Below are 20065 nucleotides of genomic sequence, written 5' to 3'. Positions count from 1 at the left end.
TATTGTTTTCTCTTGGGAAGCATTTGTGATCTTTTTATCATTCGTCATGTTCTGAAATGTCACCATAATATCTCCGATGGGGTGTGTTTTCTCACTTAATCTGTTTAGGGCTCATTGGGTCCTTTTCAGAGGACGATTCTTTTCTCTCTTCCTCTCGGGAAATTGTTTTCTGTTTATCCTTTGAAATTTCTTTCCTGCCATTTTCTCTGATTTATCACCCTTTCTGGAAATCTTATTGGATGGCAGCCTCCTGGGCTGGTTTTCAATAGCTGGGCATTTTTGTCCCCTCATATATTTCCTTTCCTTTTTTTTTTTTTTTTTTTTTTGTTTGTTTTTTAACTTCATGTTCTGGGCGATTTTCTCTATTTTATCTTCCAAAGCTCTATTAAATTTTAAAAAATTATTTTGGCTATTAATGAAATATACTTCTTACGACCTCCTTCTTGTTTAATAGCGCCCTGCTTTTGCTTCATGAATGCACACGCTTCTCAAATATCTCTGAGGATAACAATTTTTAAACCTCTCGTGTTTACTAAGTTGTTTTCTCATGTCCCTTTCTTGTTAGTTTATCTCGTTCTTTCCCGTTCAGGCTGCTGTAACTCTCCCTCTGTCTGGTGATGTCTGGTTGTCCTTTTGTATTTAAGCATGAAGTCTCAGCTGATTTTTCTAGATAGCTGGTGTGGTTTCTTTCTTCCTCTGTTGTTGATGTGTATTTGTTTCCCTCCTAGGTTAGCATTAAGTTTCCCTGGGCTGTTTGTTAAGTTTCTACAGAGGTTAGAACCCAGTTTTATAATCACAAGGCTGCCTTCCGATGATTGCAGTCACTTATGGTTTTCCAGAAATTTGTTTTCACTCCCTTATAATCTTTCATTCTCTTCACTTTTAGCCATACATTCTTAATGAAATGTGTCCCTAAGTTCCAGATTTTTATAACCTGGAAACAGGACCAGCTTCCTGGATATGCAAACTGTGTGCAGTGACACAAAGCTCCAGTCTTAGATGGGCCCCACGGTTAGTTTATTGTTCTGCTATCACCAGCTTGAAATGGTTAATAATTTTTGAACCAGGGGCCCTGCAAATTATGTAGCCATTCCTGCAAGGAAAAGTCAATATTTATCAGAGCTAAGATCCCCTCTACAGTGTCACGGCCAAGTGCACCATGCTTACACACAGCGTGTGCTTCAATACCTCCCTCTGGCAGAATATGTACTATCTCTGCCTTTGCGCCCAGAGGGGGCCAAGCAAAGACAGAGCACGGAAAATGCCTGGTCCCCATGAGGCACTAAAGCCGAATCCTGCGTCTGTACCCTGACACCGAATTAATTCTCGGAGACAGAGTTTCGGGTGAAGTAGAAAAGAATAGCTTTAATACTGTGCCAGGCAAAGGGGGCTGCAGTGGGCTGCTGCCCTCAAAGCTGTGTCCAACCTGGAGTGGATATCGAGGAGTTTTCTAGTAATGGTTCAGAGAGGGTGTGGTCAGCTCGTGGGCATTCTTCTGATTGGTTGGTGGGGAAGTAAGTGGGAGTCGGCATCATCAACCTTCTGGTTCCAACCGGTCTGGGGTCTCCGTGCTTGTGGGCAGCACACAGTTAACTTCTCCCACCTGGAAGGGGTTTCAGTATCTGCCGAACAGCCCAGAGATATTGTGATGTGCATCCCTGGGGGGGGGGGGGGCGGGGGGGAGACCAGGACCCCGCCCCAAGGCTGCACTATTGTTTCTTTTGACTGTTCCTCCCTTCCCTAATTAGCAACTGTTTGAACCTGCCCATTGAAGCTCAGGGAAGGTCTTGGAGGCTGAATGAAGCCTATTTCCTGTGATGAAGAAATGGGGGCCACAGGAAGGCCTTCATGCCCAGGAGCCTCATAGGGTACTGCTGTGTATCAGCACTCCAGACTACGACAACAGTGGGTAAATTCACGTAAATTATTACATAAATCATTCATTTAAAAAATGCCTTTGTCTCCAATAAACTACTTATGAAGAAACATATAAAGTTACCAAGTTAAAATGTGAAAAGCAGGGAGTTCCCTGGCGGCCTAGTGGTTAGGATTCCAGGCTTTCACTGTTGTGGCCGGGGTTCAATCCCTGGTTGGGGAATATCCTGCTGACCAAGTGGCATGGCCAAAAAAAACAGAAATTTAAAAAAAAAATTTGAAAAGCAAATTTCTCATTAAATATCCAAAAATTATCACATCATTTTTCTTCCAATAACTTCCCCATTAAATTGATAGCCATAGAGTGACTTGAGGTCTCAATAAATTAAACGTTTTCTTCCGTTAACGGTATTTTTGACTCTGTCTAATCTCTAAGTTTTTACTAAAATAACAAGAATTGCATCAGCCTTTTTTCTAGGTCATATAACAGTGACAGTCTTTTTTAATAATGTCACTAGATCTATGAAGATAGTTGGGCTGTCATATTACTAAGTTCACACTTAATCCCTCTGGCAGGAAGGGAGGCACTCTCTTCAGCGGTTGCTGAGGTTAAAATCACATTCTGTCACTCAAGTTTTACAAGCTTTTCTGCACCTCATTTTCCTCAACTGTAACATGGAGGTGGCGGCTCTGAGTATCCCATTTCCACGAGTGATGCCTGGCAGAGAGCAAATGTTATATAGATGTTAGTTCTCCTTTCTCTTAATAAAATTAACCATGTTACTACTCCCTAGGGGAGTGTGGGGTGGATTTTTAACAAATTCCTATTAATTAAATGGAGTTGAAATTTAATAGGAAATTAGGACAAGTAGAACCCAGAACCCGGGCATCTCCTAGACCCAAACTGTCATTGGCTCCATGCACCCCCTGGGGCGTTCTTCACAAATGTCTGAAGTGCCGGGAGATTCCTGGCCTGTGGTGGCCTCTCGCTGAGTTATCCCAGGCAGTTCCCGGAAGGTCAGACGAGAGCAGCTCTGGCCAGCAATGGCTAACTTAACCGTAGCCGGTGCTGGCCAGGCCGTGCTCTGTTCTTCCTGCTGAGGCCCAGTTCTTCAGGCAGACAGAAAAGGAGAGGGGTAGAAAGAGCACGTGGTGAGTGGAAGCCCAGCTCCCCGACTCCCGGGCTCCGTTGGCTTCCAGGTAAGACCTCCCCTCACCCCCACCTCGAGACCATTCATTTTATATCATGGCTTTTCAGATTCTACTTACGGCCTACAGAATGTGAGAAAATATTCTTATTTTCCGTTTTCAGGTTTTAGTGTAAAAATGACATACTAACGTTGACTATGCTGTCTTCATCTTGGTAGATACACTTTCCAGATATTCTCATGGGCCTCCTAGGAATCATGTCTCTCTGAAAAGGACTCTTGTAGACGCTGTTACTCTAATGACGCAGCCACAGGTCAAATCATCTCTTACTGGTTGACGGCTGCATGTGTTACTCTTGCTTTCAGATAAAACAACTATTTCATAGGTTATTGTTCAACTTTCTCCATATTCTGTAACTTTGTGATTCAGTTTTAGGTAAAAGAGCTAGGTCTTATATCTACTCCTATCAAACTTCATCTTGAGGGCTTTAGTCCATTGTTCCAGCTTTGTCAAGACGCTTGGGTTTGATGGTCTCTTCATTGCGTTCACTGTTCTTTCCAATAGAGTGTCCTCCATGAAGCTGATGCATCCATCCACGGTAGAGCGAAGGTGAGACTATCTCATTGATGTGGCTTGTAGTCTGTGCAGAGATCATTCCCCTGGCATTTGAGTAGTACAGGAAGATGCAGTTACACATTCGATAGCGTCTTTCATTCAGTGGGCCCCATGTTCTTAGTAAGATTTAACTTTGCATATTTAACCTAACGTCTCTTGGTTAAAGGCAGCAGAAAACATGGTCAAAGCATTGCTTAACTATGTATAACTTCGCATCTCGTGTTGTTAAACTGCGAGCAGACAACAGTGGTACGTAGGGAAACTGCAGCACAGAGAGTTAAGGAAGTTAACTAGAAAGGCTAAAATTCAAACGCAGGCAGCTTGGCTCCGGAGTTCCTATACTGAAGGACTCATGTACTTTTTTTAAATGGAAATATTCAACTCGAAATTTTACACATACCCCATAGTGAAAGACAAATTTTAATGAGTTTAAAAAAATAATGCAGCGTCACTGTTTACATTTCAGTAGTGTTTATCATCCCCAATTTGACATTCACAGTGAAAACGGTATTTCTATTTTATTAACTTTTGAAAATGTACAGCACATAAGCCATAATCATTTCCACCCCTTTAAGGGATTCTAGAAAATTTCAGCTCAAAATATTAAAGAAGCTACATTCTACGTGCAAAAAATGTATACAAATATTGATTCCACATGTGCTTTGATGAAAAACAAAGAAGTTCAGATTATTCTCAGTGGCACAGGCAGGGGGGACAGGTATCAGGATGGCAGAATCCCATCCAGCGTGAGGTCTGAGGGTCCAGGCCCTGCAGAAAAACCAAAGTGCTGAGCAGACCCGGCCTCCTGCGGTTAGCTGACCCAGGTTAACTGGATTGCTGACGGTCGGGCTGCATACTCCGCATGAAATTTTATGAAGACACGATGTGACGAGGCCACAAAGGGAGCTATGTCAGTGTCCTAAAATTGAAAAAAGAAAGAGAGAGAGAGAAGTAACAAATTATATATTTCACAGATTTGAAGGTTTCTCCAGAAGGTCAGGTGTAGTAAAGAAGTATGACATAAAGGAGCCTTCTAGAGTTGACAGTAAACTGCATACATTTCTAGAAGTCACCTTGCTAAGAATTAATGTAGAGACTTTACAAAAGAATGTTGCTGGGTCTGGTGGAGGTGACGAGGAGAAATGGGGGGCGACTAAGTGGGCACAGGGTTTCCTTCTGGGCTAACGAGAAGGTTCTAAAGCTGACTGTGGTGACGGCAGCTACACAGCTCCGGGAACTGACTAAATACTCTTGAATCTTACCCTTTAAGTAGATGATTTCTATGGTATGTGAGTTATGTCTCAATAAAACCATCACTAAAAATTCAATTTCCAATTCAAGTTCTTACTGAAATTTTCGTTTTTCTGAAGGGACACACAACTTACATCTGCAACTAAAACGAGCATATGAGTAAAATATACTACTTTCCCCCCTTAACATCTGTACTTTCCTTTTGGGGTTGATTTTCATATCTTTTGGGGGAACAGGGTGTGTGTGGGGGGCAGAAGGGGTGGGAGGTAGATGGGTCTCTGTTTTCTCTCATTTCTAAATCATTCATTTAATATTGATTGAGAGATTTCCATGCTGTGGGTATTATTATTAGCACTAGGAATATAAAAAACGAACCAAACATGCAAACAGCCCTGTTCTCACAAATATCTCATGAATATCTGTAAGAGAGAGCCCTGTTCTCTCTTACATCCTAATGGGAGGAGGCGAAGCAGGAAGCAAATAAGTCAGTAACATGCACAGTAGGTTGGATTGTCCTGGAGACAGAGCACATCACGCAGGGTCAAGGTTGCAGTCTGGGGACATGCTCCTCTGTTCTGCTCGGGTCCCCTGCCTTGGTCCTACCCAAGAGTCATCAAAAAACAGACTTATTTCCAAGACAGTAAATTATTCAGGTGAGTGCAGCAGAGGGATTTTTTTTCCTAAGAGAGATATCAAGGGATACACAATATAGTACGTTCCTGTGCACATGCACTTTTTCCTTCCATTTCAACCTGCTCCCAAATTTCTACTTGGTATTCTATGCTGACAAACTAGTATGAGCAGATAACAGAAGTTTTAAACTCCCGTTTGATTCTCCTAATTTTCCTGCCATTCTTTCATGTTTCTAGATGTTCGGATTCTGTAACTGAGAACAATGCCCGTGAACAATGACAATTATCATAAAAGAAAACATCTTCAAATCACCGTATGATTCGACATCTAAGGAGTAGCTCCCACCATCATTCTGTAAATAAACTTCCTTCACTAGACTGGAAATGCTAAAGAAGTCAGTGGTATCTTTAAAAAGTAAAACAATTGCACTCGAAACTATGTCTACATTTATAAAATAAAAGTTAAAACTGGGAAAATATTGTAAACACCAATAGTTAAGAAAAACTGATATATCTAGTTATAGACTTGAATTTATGTGACATTGGTTTCAATGGCAGTAAGTCCTCTCAGTGCCTCAGTTTCTCTTATCTGCAAAGTCCAGGGGATCAAATGGGGTTGTATGTTTGAAAGTCACTGAAAACCAAAAAAAAAAAAAAAAAGTCATACGGACATACAGTAATGGTATTGTGAAAATGTCTCTTTTTGAAATTGTTACAAATTTCAACTGAATGTCTAAGACTTAATCAGCTTCTAAATCTGGCATGTGATACATTTACTGGGGTCTCTTTTCTGTGGGCCCCTGTGAACAACTGCAAGACAGTATCTGCTGATCAGGTGATGCAAATTCCTCCCCCCAAAATTAGCTCTGTGTATAAGGACAGAGCTACCAGAGAGTTTATTGAAGGGTTGTCTATAAACCAGAGGAGCTCATTCAATAAATTAGGCTGCACCCAGAACACAAAACAACCCAATGATTAAATACGATATACCAGTTTGTTTAATGGTATGGTAAGATGTTAATGATGTATCAGTCAGTGGACAAAAACACACCACAAAACAATATGAAGTACCTGTGCATAGGCAAACATATTGAAAAGAAAGTGTTTAGAAGAATATATGGGAGGATTCTCAGGGTTTTAGAAAAATGTTATCTATTTTTTGATATTTCTGAAAATAACATTTATCAATTTTACGAACTGTAAGTTATACTCTAAAAGCTCCCTCGATTTCCAGCAGATGTAATTCTCTGTCAGTTTGATTAGAAAGCACAAATGAGTAAAGAGCAAAATGGTAAGAAACAGGTAACTTCTCATCAGTAGTCACATTTCCCTTACATGAAAGCTCTGTAAACATCTACTTGCACAGAAAAATGGGAGGGCACTGAGGGCAGATGTAAGCAGTACTGAGTCAACATCAGAATTCTAACTTGATGTTTAGGGAAGATCTATTATGTGGAGATTTACAAAAACAAACTGTTAGTCCCCAGGCTAATTGTTAATATCCCTGTGCATTTCTTCAAAGAATTCCTACAATTTTCAACAAAAAGTGAACGAAATGGAGTGGGGCATCCAAAGTTTCTATACAGTCAGCCCTCCGTAAGAGTAGGTTCCACATCGCGGATTCAGCCAACCACAGAATCCAGCAGATACACAACCCACGAATACGGAACCCGCAGATACGGAGGACTGACTGTATTCACCACACTAGGCCAGGTTTTGGTTTTTTTAATTTACTTATTTTTATTTTTGGCTGCGTTGGGTCTTCGTTGCTGCGCGTGGGGCTTTCTCTACCTGCGGGGAGCGGGGACTACTCTTCATCGCTGTGCGTGGGCTTCTCACTGTGGTGGCTTCTCTTGTTGCGGAGCACGGACTCTAGGCGTGCAGGCTTCAGTAGCTGTGGCACGTGGGCTCAGCAGTTGTGGCTTGCGGCCTCTAGAGCACGGCCTCAGTAGTTGTGGCGCACGGGCTTAGTTGCTCCACAGCATATGGGATCTTCCCAGACCAGGGCTCGAACCCTGGTCCCCTGGACTGGCAGGCGGATTCTTAACCACAGCGCCCCCAGGGAAGTCCATAGGCCAGTTTTTGTTTGTTTGTTTGTTTGTTTGTGGTACGCGGGCCTCTCACTGTTGTGGCCTCTCCCGTTGCGGAGCACAGGCTCCGGACGCGCAGGCTCAGCGGCCATGGCTCACGGGCCCAGCCGCTCCGCGGCATGTGGGATCTTCCCGGACCGGGGCACGAACCCGTGTCCCCTGCATCGGCAGGCGGACTCCCAACCACTGCGCCACTGGGGAAGTCCCTAGGCCAGTTTTTATAAGAGATTTGAGCATCGAGGATTTGGTATCCGTGGGGGCTCAACAGAACCAATCCCCTGCAGATGCGGAGGGAACACTGTAGTTCTATTCATGCAGAAATAACATGGATAGTCAACCCTGGGCGGTGCATTGAAATCACATACGGAGCTTTCAAAAAACAGCATGCCACAGATACTCCCCCAGAAATTTTGATTCTGTAGGTTGAGTGGGGACTGGAAGGCTGTGATGCTAAACAACTGCATAGGTGATTCTGATGCACAAGTTTGATTAACTGGTCAAGTTTGGTTAACTATTACTATTAATTTAACTCAATGCCCACTAGGTGGCACTCGTGCTCCCAAAATAAAAAGGAAAGTCAGAAACCTGAATTTGTAAAAGTACCGTGTACTCTCTAACTGCGTGAGTCTGCCTTTAAAGGTGCCTTTTTAAGCTCCTTTCATTATTTAAAAGTAACAATTGGGAGTTTTTAAAAGTTTGTTTTACTCACTGCGCCGCAATACGGTCCAGACGATGGAGAGTCAGCATCCGGGCCGTCGTAGAGCAGGAGATAGTTCTGGACGCATTCTCCGGGATCGTCAATGCTGATAAAGTAGAAGCTGACGGTGACGGGTCTTCCCGCAGGAGCAATGATGGTCCATTCGCAGTGAGTGTTGTTTGGGTAAGTGCCGGGATAGCCAGGGCTGGTGACCGCGCCGCTGTCTCCGTAAAGCGTCCCGCCGCAGTCTGCGAGGAAACAGGTGCGCGAAGCTTCAGTCAACCAAGTAGAAGCCATCAGCGCGCTTTAGCGCACTTAAGGCAACGAGACAGTTGTTCTCTCAAGGTGCTGAGGCCCTCTGCAAGAAAAGCGGGGGCAGGAACCCTTCTCCTGTCCCTCCTGCGGGCTGTACCCCCAGCCCCTCACTACCTGACCCGCTCCCACCTCCACCAAATACCCCTCCCCGCTTCTCACGGCTTAGGAAGGGCTTCCTCCAGATCTTTGCTTTGAAAATAGTGGGTTGAGAGCACAACGGGAAAACCAGGACTTGGGAAAGTAACTGCAGGCGAGAGTGAGGTTGATCTCGGGTGCTTTTGATGGTGTGGCGCTCCCCAGAGGCAGTGAGCGAGATGATGAGGATATGGGTGAAGTAAAATTCAAAGGGAAATTCCGGGGAAGAACCAAAGAAAGAGGTGTGTTATTTAAGGTTCTGGCAGTCATGATTCTCAAAGTGACTTTACCAGGCTGATAACTGACACTTCCAAGACTGAGATGCTTAACAAGCCGAAGCCCTTTAAGCATTGGTGCTAATTTGTTCGATGCGTTCATTTGCACAGGAAAGCTATCGTTATTTAGACCAGACAGCCATGGGCATCCAGATATCCTGCGCATAGGAAGAAACTGCGTAGTATAATTGAGAAGCACTGGGGTGGGTTTCTGACCACGGGAGGTTTAGTCCTGCCTCTGCCACGATCTAGCTGTGCGTTTTAGGCAACGCATCAGTTTGGTGTTTTATTTCCTTGTCTGTAAAATTAGGGCATAGAGATCATCTTTTACTTTGGGCAGTACCAAGAAATCATTATCTACAATTGTCTTAATAGAATCCTCTTTTAGTCCTCTAGTACATTTAAAATGAGTCCTGGGCTTCCCTGGTGGCGCAGTGGTTGAGATTCCACCCGCCGATGCAGGGGACATGGGTTCGTGCCCCGGTCCGGGAAGATCCCACATACCGCGGAGTGGCTGGGCCCGTGAGCCATGGCCGCTGAGCCTGCGCGTCCGGAGCCTGTGCTCCGTGACGGGAGAGGCCACAACAGCGAGAGGCCCGCCTACCGCAAAAATAAAATAAATGAGTTCTTTTTATCATTCTTATTTTGAAAGATTTTAGATATTTGGGGGGACATTTCATAAAGAGATCCCTTCTCTCTTGAGTTAAGTGCATTGACATGACAAATTTCCTTCACTTATTGGTAAACAGCCAACCAAAACTGCAGGAAGGTGCTGCTCACTGCCCTGTAAAAGCCATTAACCTCCAGGACTGCCAAGAAATGAAACGCGGCCTCCAAGGAGCACAGCTGCTTATACATACGCAAGTGTGTGTTCATAACTTGGCTTTCTGGCAAACTTTAAAAAAAATCCTCAGAGGACTACCTTGATGATCAAACCAAAAGTTAAAAATAATGACAAAATCAGAATTTATAAAGGAACTTAAAAATCTTTGTACCTTATTTGTGCTTTATATGTAAATATATATCCTTTAATATATAGAAATAATGAATAAAAGTAGCATTTTTTAAATCTCTATACTTTCAGTGTTAAAAAAAAATCTCTATTTTTAATGGAAAATAATCAAGTACACAGATTGGGGAAAAGGTCACTTTAACTGTCTTCTTCTATTAGACGCTGTATGTTTTTCTCAGCTGCATTACTTTCCCTTACAAAGCGCCAGGGTCTTACCAGAGGGTGATGAGGTCCAGATAATTTCATATCCACGACCGGAAGTTGCACTATCACTCTTAAATCGTAGGTATAGTTCACGGCTTTGGGAGAAAATGGGATTCGGCAACAGAGTCCCACAGAACGTGCCCAGCAATGGCGAAGTGCTCTCGCTTCCATTTCTTACCTTTAAAAACGAGTCATTAATGATCACACTTAGACCTATTGTACCTTCTTCTCTGATTTACCATCACTATACGTTAAGACGTGAGACAATTGGAATGACCACTTCTTTGGGGAAAACGTTGTCTTTTTATGTACTCAATGGAGGGTTAATACACACAGAAGTCACCTTCACTTGCAAAGGAGAGAAACCAATTTGTAGATCAAAAACCATTTACAGTTGGATTCAGAAATATCTGTTAATCTCCAGTAATTAAAACACGACAGCATGTTTCTATAACCAGCTAGTTGACTGGTGTATAACAAACTAGTTTTATCTTTCTTCTTGGGGAGACACTTTGAAGAAGGTAGTTAAAGTGAATTTTAAAAAGATGGGTCGGGGGAGAAAAATATTATCTGCTTTGTTTCCAGTCAACTCCGTTCTACTTTATTCATCATACTGCATTTATGTTTTTATCTCCCGTTGAAAATTGCTTGGCTATAAAGGGATCATGAAAAAACAACGTCCAAAGTATGACAAAGTTCAAAACGAAAGGAATTTCTACATGGGAAAAGGATATAATTCAAACAGTCTTTAAAATTTCTGACTCTTGGATTTATTTTAAAAACAATTTGTGAAGCTGAATAGATTTTTTTTTTAATTCACTGCATGGAGTAGACACGTGTGAAAACAGGAAACGTGTTGGTGTGTGAATGCAGGTAAGCGTACTGTGAATTCAGCCACGGTTTGTCCTCAAGCCCTGCTCCTGCTGCACATTCCCAAACAGCCCCACTCGGAGGAGGACTCTCGTGGGGCATTGCAGACACGTGATCCAGGCAGTGTAGGGTTGGAACCAGCTCCGCATGGATGGAGGCTGACTCTATGTTGACACTTGTATTTAAAATCTTGGAAGTCCCTCCAGTCCCTTTTTAATCCCATAGTTTAACATGTGGTTAACTGCCGGTTGTCTTAAGTCACCCGGTGTCTTCCGAGGTGTGGTGGGTCGTCTTGTTGGGTTGTGCTGATCTGCAGAGAGCCCTTTTCTTTTCGGCCGTGCCCCGCAGCTTGTGGGATCTTAGTTCCCTCATCGGGGATCAAACCCAGGCCCTGGCAGTGAAGGTGCAGAGTCCTAACCATCGGACCACCGGGGAATTCCCTGGAGAGTTTCCTTTTAGGTCTATGGAGTAGCCAGTGGGAGAGGAAAATGCCTTTCTGGTGCTTTTTGGGTCATTCTGCTAAGTGTTTACACAAAGTAGCCTTGCCGTGGATGGAAGAGCCAGTTAGCCGTCGGCAGACAGCGAGGGCTGCCGTAGTCGAGAACGCCCAGCTGCCCCACGACAGCCTTGGCCTTGGGTCTTCTTCCTCTGGTCCTCTTTAGAAAGCTGGTGCTCTGAGAGGAGAAGCGAGACATTAATCCCCACTGATGGGCTAATGGCTGGTCCTTCTCCTTTCTCTCTGCACAGGAGGAATGCGACAAGGAGAGCAGAGGGCACCTCTGGGACTTCAGGTGACTCTGGAAGGGGAAGTGAAGGCAAATGCAAATCCCAAATGGGGTCCAGAGCTTGGTGTTCGCGCGGTATGATACGGTCAGAGTCCTCAGTGAGAAATTTCCGTTCCCATCGCCGTGTACATGAATGGAATGCTGACGCTGCAATGAGCCGTGCCGGAATCTTCCCGCCGAAAACCAGACACAGCGGTGCTTCACAGGCCTGAGTCGCAGTCTACTGTCCTTGCTTATCGCACAGGCAGTTTCAGACCCGTTTCTATGAGATAAGGAGGGGCAGCGGGGTGGAGGGGGGGCAGTTGTCACCCCTCGGGGCTGGAGAGTCAGCCCTTGCTCCCCAGCATCCAGGGGCAAATGGCAAAGTTAACTCCAGTCGGGCTTCCCCGGTGGCGCAGTGGTTGGGAGTCCGCCCGACGATGCGGGAGACGCGGGTTCGTGCCCCGGTCCGGGAAGATCCCACATGCCGCGGAGCAACTAAGCCCGTGCACCACAACTACTGAGCCTGCGCTCTAGAGCCCGTGAGCCATGGCCGCTGAGCCTGTGCGTCCGGAGCCTGTGCTCCGCAACGGGAGAGGCCACAACAGTGAGAGGCCCGCGTACCGCAAAAAAAAAAAAGAAAAAAAAAGTTAACTCCAGTGGATAAGGGTCAACTCAGGCTTGAGGCGAACCCCGGGTAGCTGCGCTGTGACTAGGGGCCGTCAGGCTGATTCTTCCGTATCCCACCCCTCCCCTCGTGTCCGCTTTACGCTCCACGTCACTGTTCAGACTCCATGGTGGGTGAGGTGCGTACGTGTGAGTCTAATGACCTGATCGACGCAAACACTCCTGTCTCTCCCTCATTTCCTCTCTGGTACATCTGTGTCCTCCCCAGTCTCCTACTGTGGCTGAGGTCCCCCATGAAAAGGCATGAGCTTCCTGAGTACTTACTGCACTAGAGGTTGCAAATAGTCATTAACAAAGGACTTCGATGAATTTTATAGGGGGAGCTTTCCAGGATAACAAAACTCTGTAACAGGCATAAAGGAGAAAACAAGCTGTTTGGAAACCTTACGGGAAGCTTCGCATGTACACGAAACAAAGCCGACTTCGGGTGTCTTGGGTTAAGGTTTCGATGTGAATTCAGTTCAGAGGGATTCAGCATCTTTGGACATACAAGCCTGACACGGCACCTCCGTTTATTTCCTAAGAGTGAACACATTTCCAACAGAGTCTGCAAAGGACGCTGGAGGGAGCTGGAGGGTTTTTATGGCAAAATATGGGCAGTGAGTTCCAGACACAGGAGGGTTCTCTCTCGGTGGGGCGGGGGACAGGCAAACGGCAAAGATGCTTCTTCATCCAGATGGGGAGGAAGGAACAGACCACTCTACCTTCCTCTGCCCAACGCGCGTCAAGGAAAGACTCTCATTAGAGAACACTGAAGTTGCTCCAGACTTACTGTGGCCAGCAGGGAAATCAACTATTCAGTCTCACGTAGTTTCATTTTTACCTCGACACCAGGCACACTTAAAGTCAGAGTTCTCATCTGTGTCCAAAACTAGCACTTTGCACTTGGACCTCCCTCACTTCCGGTCTCAGCTCACACATTAGCTCCTTTAAGAAAACTTCTCTGTTCCCAGACTAATTAGGTGCCCCTCACCGTGCTGGCTCTGATAGTCAACAGGATGGACAACTTCCTGTCTGTCTTTCCCACGGAAGTGTGAGCCTCCGGGGGACCCTGAATATGTCTTGTTCCCTCCTGGATTTCTGGTGTCTGGACCTAGGAGATGGTTGGCAATTGCCTAAGTATTTAGGCAATGGAAGGATAATGAATAACTTAATGAAATGAGGAAGGGATATGATTAGCAGTAGCAGAGAAAAACGAGAAAAATCTTAAGGGATCCATTATCTTCTAAATAATTTATTTACATGATATTCAAATGTGTGTTACCTCCAAGAAATCACATGTGCAGTCACTTGAGTCCTCGATGTCAAAGGAGTGAAAGAAGAGGGAGATGGTGTGGTTATGAGGGGCTGTGAGCACAACTGTGCAGTCCACGTTACTGCTGTAGCCGCCCGGCCAGCCGGGACTCCTCAGGTTGCCAAATGCCTTCTTATATTCTCGGTTGCAGTCTTAGAGGAAAGACAACAGTCGTAATTAACGTATGCCGCGCAGTATTTAGTGCTCCTTCAACTTGACAGGAATAATTCAAAGAGCTTATTAAATGGGAACAAACTTCAGAAAAGAAGCTAACCTAGCCCCTTCATTTACCTTTGAGATTACTGAGATCCCAAGACTTGAAGCGAACGGCACACTGAGCAAATGCAGTGCAGTGTCTTCACACAAAACACCCCCGTGTGAGACAGTAAATGAGTACATGTGCACCCTCTCCTGTGAGGACAAACATTCTAGCATTCTCCATGCTTTTCTGATGACATTTAGACTCTTCGGGCATAAAGGCTCTACCTCCAAGACAGTTTTGCGTGAAGATTTTTCTTAAAATCCTTTGATGAATTATTTGTTCTGATAGAACTGGCAACTTACAGTTCTTGACCATGTTTGGTAAAAAAAACACCCAGAGCGTTTTCATTTGTTTGTTTTAATCAAAGGCAGCTTTGGTTTTAATCAAGCTTGAAATGAACATTACATAAAGTGTTCTCTGGAAATAAACGTCTCAGTGACAGAAGCAAGTAATTCTTTCAAGGCTCCTTGGTTTTCCCAAAGTAATTTTCTAAGGTATAGTGATTCTTCTACATGGTTAAGTGAAGAATTAATACAATAACTGGTATACTTTTCAGTTAACGACATGAACTCTGAAGGATATGCTGCCATTCTCGACACTTTAATTAATATTTTATTCGCTTCACCTCTTCAGAAGTCAACTTTAGTAATTTGCTAAATTGGGCCTGGCTTCTAGTAAAGAGTCTTACCTCATGTGGGTGTGGTTTATGTCAACAAACCTTAATTTACTCCAGGGGGTCAATTCTAGCTGTAATTGTAATAATGGCAGTTTTTCTGAATAAAAGATGAAACCCCAGAGCTCACCTGCAATCTGATAGGTAAAACCCACTCTAGAGTTTATGTTAAAAACTTCCGATTTAAAAGTGACGATTGCGGTGCTCATGGAAGAATAAAATGTGGGTACAGCTGAAGCATTCCTGCCGCAGAACCGAATTCCTGGACTTCCATTACTCTGAAATGAAACGGAAGCCAAAGGCTGGTGGATTTAGTAACAGAAGAGAACAGGCCGCAGCAGAGATTAAATTGCACACAAAAATATGGCTTAAATATTCAGCCGTGGAGACCAGTTACAGAGCTTAATGCACTCTGCAGTAAGACTTCACCTTGGCCTTGGAATCTACAGGTGTCTCGCAGTCTTCGAGCGGTGTGGGTGGGAGGTAGGGGGGCCACATTTCCGCTGAAACCATGGGGTGGACGCCTGCCTACTGAAAATAGGACCTTCCCGGGGCTTCCCTGGTGGCGCAGTGGTTGAGAGTCCGCCTGCCGATGCAGGAGACACGGGTTCGTGCCCCGGTCCGGGAGGATCCCACATGCCGCGGAGCGGGTGGGCCCGTGAGCCATGGCCGCTGAGCCTGCGCGTCCGGAGCCTGTGCTCCGCAACGGGAGAGGCCACAACAGTGAGAGGCCCACGTACCACAAAAAAGAAAAAAAAAAGACCTTCCCCCTCACTCCGCTTCCTATCCAAGGCCTGTGCCGTTGCTCAAAGCGCATCCATGCTGTCGGAGGAGCTCAGCACAGTTCTGCTGGGGCTTCTCCATTGTTCTGAACTCTGTAAGGCTAACCAGCACCGCTCCTGGCCCTGCCTCACCGCCGCTTAGCAAACCTGGAGTGGATGACCTCCTCGATCCGGAGAGAGACAACCCGGGTGTTCCCAGGAGCCCCCGCTAGGCGTCACCCTCAGTTCAGGAGCCCTCCCTCTACACACGTTCCCGGAATAATCTGATTGCTCACGTACAGCGACTACCTACTCACATGATGATGACGCCCTGATCTTCAGGCATTCTGTCGACATCACACTGCTATGGTCAACAGTCTCCTCAACATCTAACCCCATGGGCAATTCAGACTCATCATTTTTTTTTTTAAACAAACAGAGCTTTGCTCTATGTTTTTAACCATGAATATAGTCCCACTAGACTGGTACCAAATGCCTTCTTAACTGTTCCTTTCAATTCATTCCACACACAGATCCCATTGACTGCAGAAGTGCTTCTCCATGGAGCACTGCTGTCAGAACACCAGAGAAGTTCACCAGAAATGCAGGTTAATGGGCGTAAGTAGGGGAACCGGTCTCTGAGAGTGGGCCCAGCCACAGGCACTTTTACCAAGACACCCAGATGTTTCTTAGGCACATGACCTACAGACCAAGTTCAGGTTTCTTAATGCCTATAAATAGAGGGTTTTGTAAATGGCTGAAAACCACATTAGGCTGGAAGTAACTCTGAGATCTTATTTAGTCATGCCCTCATTACTTCAAGTGTTTTGCAAATACTGGTGAAAAGGTCATACATGTGACGGTCATTCATCCTATAATTGTTACCTCTGGTGGGTCCTGAAACTCTAAGTAGTTCTGGTCACAGTCTTGTGAGTGCAGCTCAAGTGCCCACACAGTAATCATGACCTGCTGATGTAGAGGAGCTTCAAGGACCCAAGTACAGGCGGAAAATGGGACAGCTGGGTCTGATGAATTGGGTGACGAAATACTCTGTGGGGTCCAAGTTGCATTATATGTTCCGCCACAAGGCACTGAGATGGGAAGAAAGAAACAACTTAGAAGACATTTTACTTGTAACTCATCACACATATTTAAAATTCTGCTTTCCTTACTCTTCCAGCCCAAAGGAGCTATACTTACATCATTCTATGAAGGATTTACAGTCTATATTCTTGACTAAGAATTGTACCAAATTTGTACCATGGATTAAACACGGAGTAATTAACGTGGTGTTTAGTAACTGACATTGAACTTGGACAGTCATTAACATTGAGCACAGTAATTAACGTTGAGTTTAGTCATTAACACTGAGTATAGATATAAGCATGGCAGTACTTTTAGTACATAAATACACATGTCTTTCACACTATGTAAAAATGTCTCAGTTTACTCACTGTCCACGATGGTATATGTAGCATTAAATCCTTCCCTTTCTAAAGTTAAGTCACTGACAAATTGAACTGTAAGGAAGTTCCCAGAAGAAATAAATGGAGCAGGTACGGTGGAACCACAAAATGTTCCAGCCAAGTTGGCATTTTCACTGTCCCCATCATATAACTGAAAAGAAAAACAGCTCATTAGTTATCCATTATTCACAAAGAAGCTGCATATTTTACACTAAAATGGACATGAAGTTACGACAGGTCATGGTTAAGAATTTTACACTAATGTTCTTTTTTAAAAAAAAATATTTATTTGGTTGCACTGGGTCTTAACTGCAGCTCAAGGGCTCCCTAGTTGCGGCTCGCTGGCTTCTTTAGTTGTGGCACGTGTGCTCCTTAGTTGCGGCATGTGAACTCTTAGTTGCGTCATGCATGTGGGATCTAGTTCCCTGACGAGGGATTGAACCCAGGCCCCCAGCATTGGGAGCACGGAGTCTTAACCACTGCACCACCAGGGAAGTCCCTACACTAATGTTCTTTTGTTTTTGTTTTTTTTGTTTTTGCGGTACACGGGCCTCTCACCGCTGTGGCCTCTCCCGTTGCGGAGCGCAGGCTCAGCGGCCACGGCTCACGGGCCCAGCCGCCCCGCGGCATGCGGGATCCTCCCAGACCGGGGCACGAACCCGCATCCCCCGCATCGGCAGGCGGACTCCCAACTACTGCGCCACCAGGGAAGCCCTAATGTTCTTAAAGCTAGTTTTAATTTAGGAACAGAATTGCTATTGAATCAATTATACTATAATGATTTTTACTAAAAACCTGGTATATTGCCTGAAGTTTTTTTTTTCTCATTGGGAAAGTAAAATTCGATTTAAAAAATGATGTGTCGTTAGAGCCAGCAAACCCATCGTACCGTCACCTCCGCCCTCCCTGCCGCGCTGCTCCAAACCATCACGGTCTCTCGCCTGATTCTCACTGCAGCCTCCCCCTGGGTCCCCCTGATCTGCTCTTGACCCTCTAGAAGCTGTCTTCAGCACATCAGCCAGAAGCTACAGTTTAAATGTAAGTCAGAGCAGGTCACTGCTCTGCCGAGAACCCTCCTCACTCCTTCTCATCCACTCAAAGCCGTTACAACGGCCTTCGAGGCCTCATAGGATCTGCTCCCAGCCCCATTCCCGGCCTTTCCCATATGACCTCTCATTGCCACGTTCTTTGCTCTGCTCCCTGCGCGATCCCGGCACTCCTGCATCCCAGCTGTTGCGTCTGCAGTTCCCTTTGCCTGGAATGCCCTCCTATTTATCCTCCTGGTTTCATTCCCCTCTGTTGCTTTAGGCCTTTGCTCAGATACCACTAACTCACTGAAGCCTTCCCTGAACGCCCCTATTTAACATGCAAGCTCTCCCAATATCCCCTTTCTCCTTCCCAGCTTCACTTTTTCTCCAGAGCACGTATTCCCTTCTACCTCATACTTATGTATATATTCATATATAATTTAATTGACTGTCTTCCCCTCTGAAGAGAATACAAGTTCCATGAAAGCACAGGCTGCTGCCTGTTCTATTCACTGCTAGGTCCCCAGTGTTCAGAAGAGTGGCACACAAAATGCACTCAATAAATACCTAAGGAGTGAAAAAGTGCTTCCTCTCTCCCGCTACCCACCCTGCCAAGCCTGCTCTCCCCAAGTCGTCTTTATGTCAGTAAAGGGCTCAAGCCTAACACCTCAGCCACCCTGATTCCTCCCTGTGTCTTCCTGACCCCGCATCTACTTTGCTCCACCTTCAACATCTATCCCAAGGGTTCCATGTCCACTGCTCCCACGGTGCTCCTTCACCTGCATTGTTGTAACATTTCCTGACAGCTCTGGTTCCACAGAGCATTCTCCACCGAGCTGCCTGAACATTTGCAAGCTTAGAGTAGAATATGCTCCTGCCTGGCCTACAATATCCCCGTGGATCCCCACTGCATCTGAAGTAAAACTCCACCCTCTTTACCGTGGCCTACAAGCCCCTCTCTGGTCTGGCCTGGGCGGCTCTGGGCCGTCGCCCCCTCCCCACATTCCTGTAACTCCCCCAGGCCCTGAAAAGTCTCTCTGAGCTGCCCCTCCTGCCAGGAGCTCTCTGCTCAGCCCTTGGACAGCATCATGGGGTCTCAGCTCAGACATCTCCTCCTCAGAGAGCCCAACCCTATCTAATGGGCGCTTCCCCAATATCTTCCTGTTCTTTTTCCCTACGATGATAAAAACGTACCTTTTTTTTTTTTTTTTTTTTTTTGCGGTACGCGGGCCTCTCACCGCTGTGGCCTCTCCCGCCGCAGAGCACAGGCTCCGGACGCGCAGGCTCAGCGGCCATGGCTCACGGGCCCAGCCGCTCCGCGGCATGTGGGATCTTCCCGGACCGGGGCACGAACCCGTGTCCCCTGCATCGGCAGGTGGACTCTCAACCACTGCGCCAGCAGGGAAGCCCAAAAACGTACCTTATTTATTGCTTATTGCTTATTTACCTCTTCTGGTCTCTCACCCATCAAGCATGTAATTCCCACGGGCAGGGGACTTTGATTATTCACTGTGTGTCGCCAGCACCCAGAGCAATTCTCAGGCACAAGAACCTTCAGCAAATGTCCATTGAAGTAGCGAGTGCTTGGATTTCTCTCAAACACATTACTAGAAAACAAAGTGTTGGGACTTCCCTAGTGGTGCATTGGCTAAGGATCTGCCTGCCCATGCAGGGGACATGGGTTCGAGCCCTGGTCCAGGAAGATCCCACATGCCGCGGAGCAACTAAGCCCATGCTCCACAACAAGAGAAGCCACCACAATGAGAAGCCCGCGCACCACAACGAAGAGTAGCCTCTGCTCACTGCAGCTAGAGAAGGCCCGCACACAGCAACGAAGACCCAACGCAGCCAAAAATAAATTAATTAATAAATTAATAAATAAATAAAGACTTGACCTTTAAAAAAAAAAACTCTAACATCAAATTTTCAAAACAAACAAAAAAAAGTGTTCTTCACCTGAGTAATCTCTATTGCATTTCTAAAACAAGTATCTGTTTGCCTATCCAAATA

The 20065-nt window shown here is 45.5% G+C and overlaps 1 protein-coding gene across 1 annotated transcript in view; it reads right to left on the bottom strand.

Moving 5' to 3' along the window:
• Nucleotides 1-4038: 4038 nt before the first annotated feature.
• CUBN (cubilin) overlaps nt 4039-20065 on the bottom strand; it is a 266372-nt gene continuing 250345 nt past the window's right edge. The window contains exons 61-67 of the mRNA XM_033403470.2: nt 17016-17178; nt 16447-16652; nt 14931-15078; nt 13836-14017; nt 10263-10428; nt 8322-8557; nt 4039-4558 (exon numbers count right to left, since the gene is read on the bottom strand). Coding sequence (XP_033259361.2) covers nt 4451-4558; nt 8322-8557; nt 10263-10428; nt 13836-14017; nt 14931-15078; nt 16447-16652; nt 17016-17178 — 1209 coding nt within the window. The 3' untranslated portion in view covers nt 4039-4450. The remainder of the gene's footprint in view (nt 4559-8321; nt 8558-10262; nt 10429-13835; nt 14018-14930; nt 15079-16446; nt 16653-17015; nt 17179-20065) is intronic.

Source organism: Orcinus orca, chromosome 2 (genome assembly GCF_937001465.1).
Source record: "Orcinus orca chromosome 2, mOrcOrc1.1, whole genome shotgun sequence".
NCBI classification, from domain to species: Eukaryota; Metazoa; Chordata; class Mammalia; order Artiodactyla; family Delphinidae; genus Orcinus; species Orcinus orca.
Note: the sequence above shows the minus strand (reverse complement) of the source record. Positions and strands in the feature narration are given on the sequence as shown.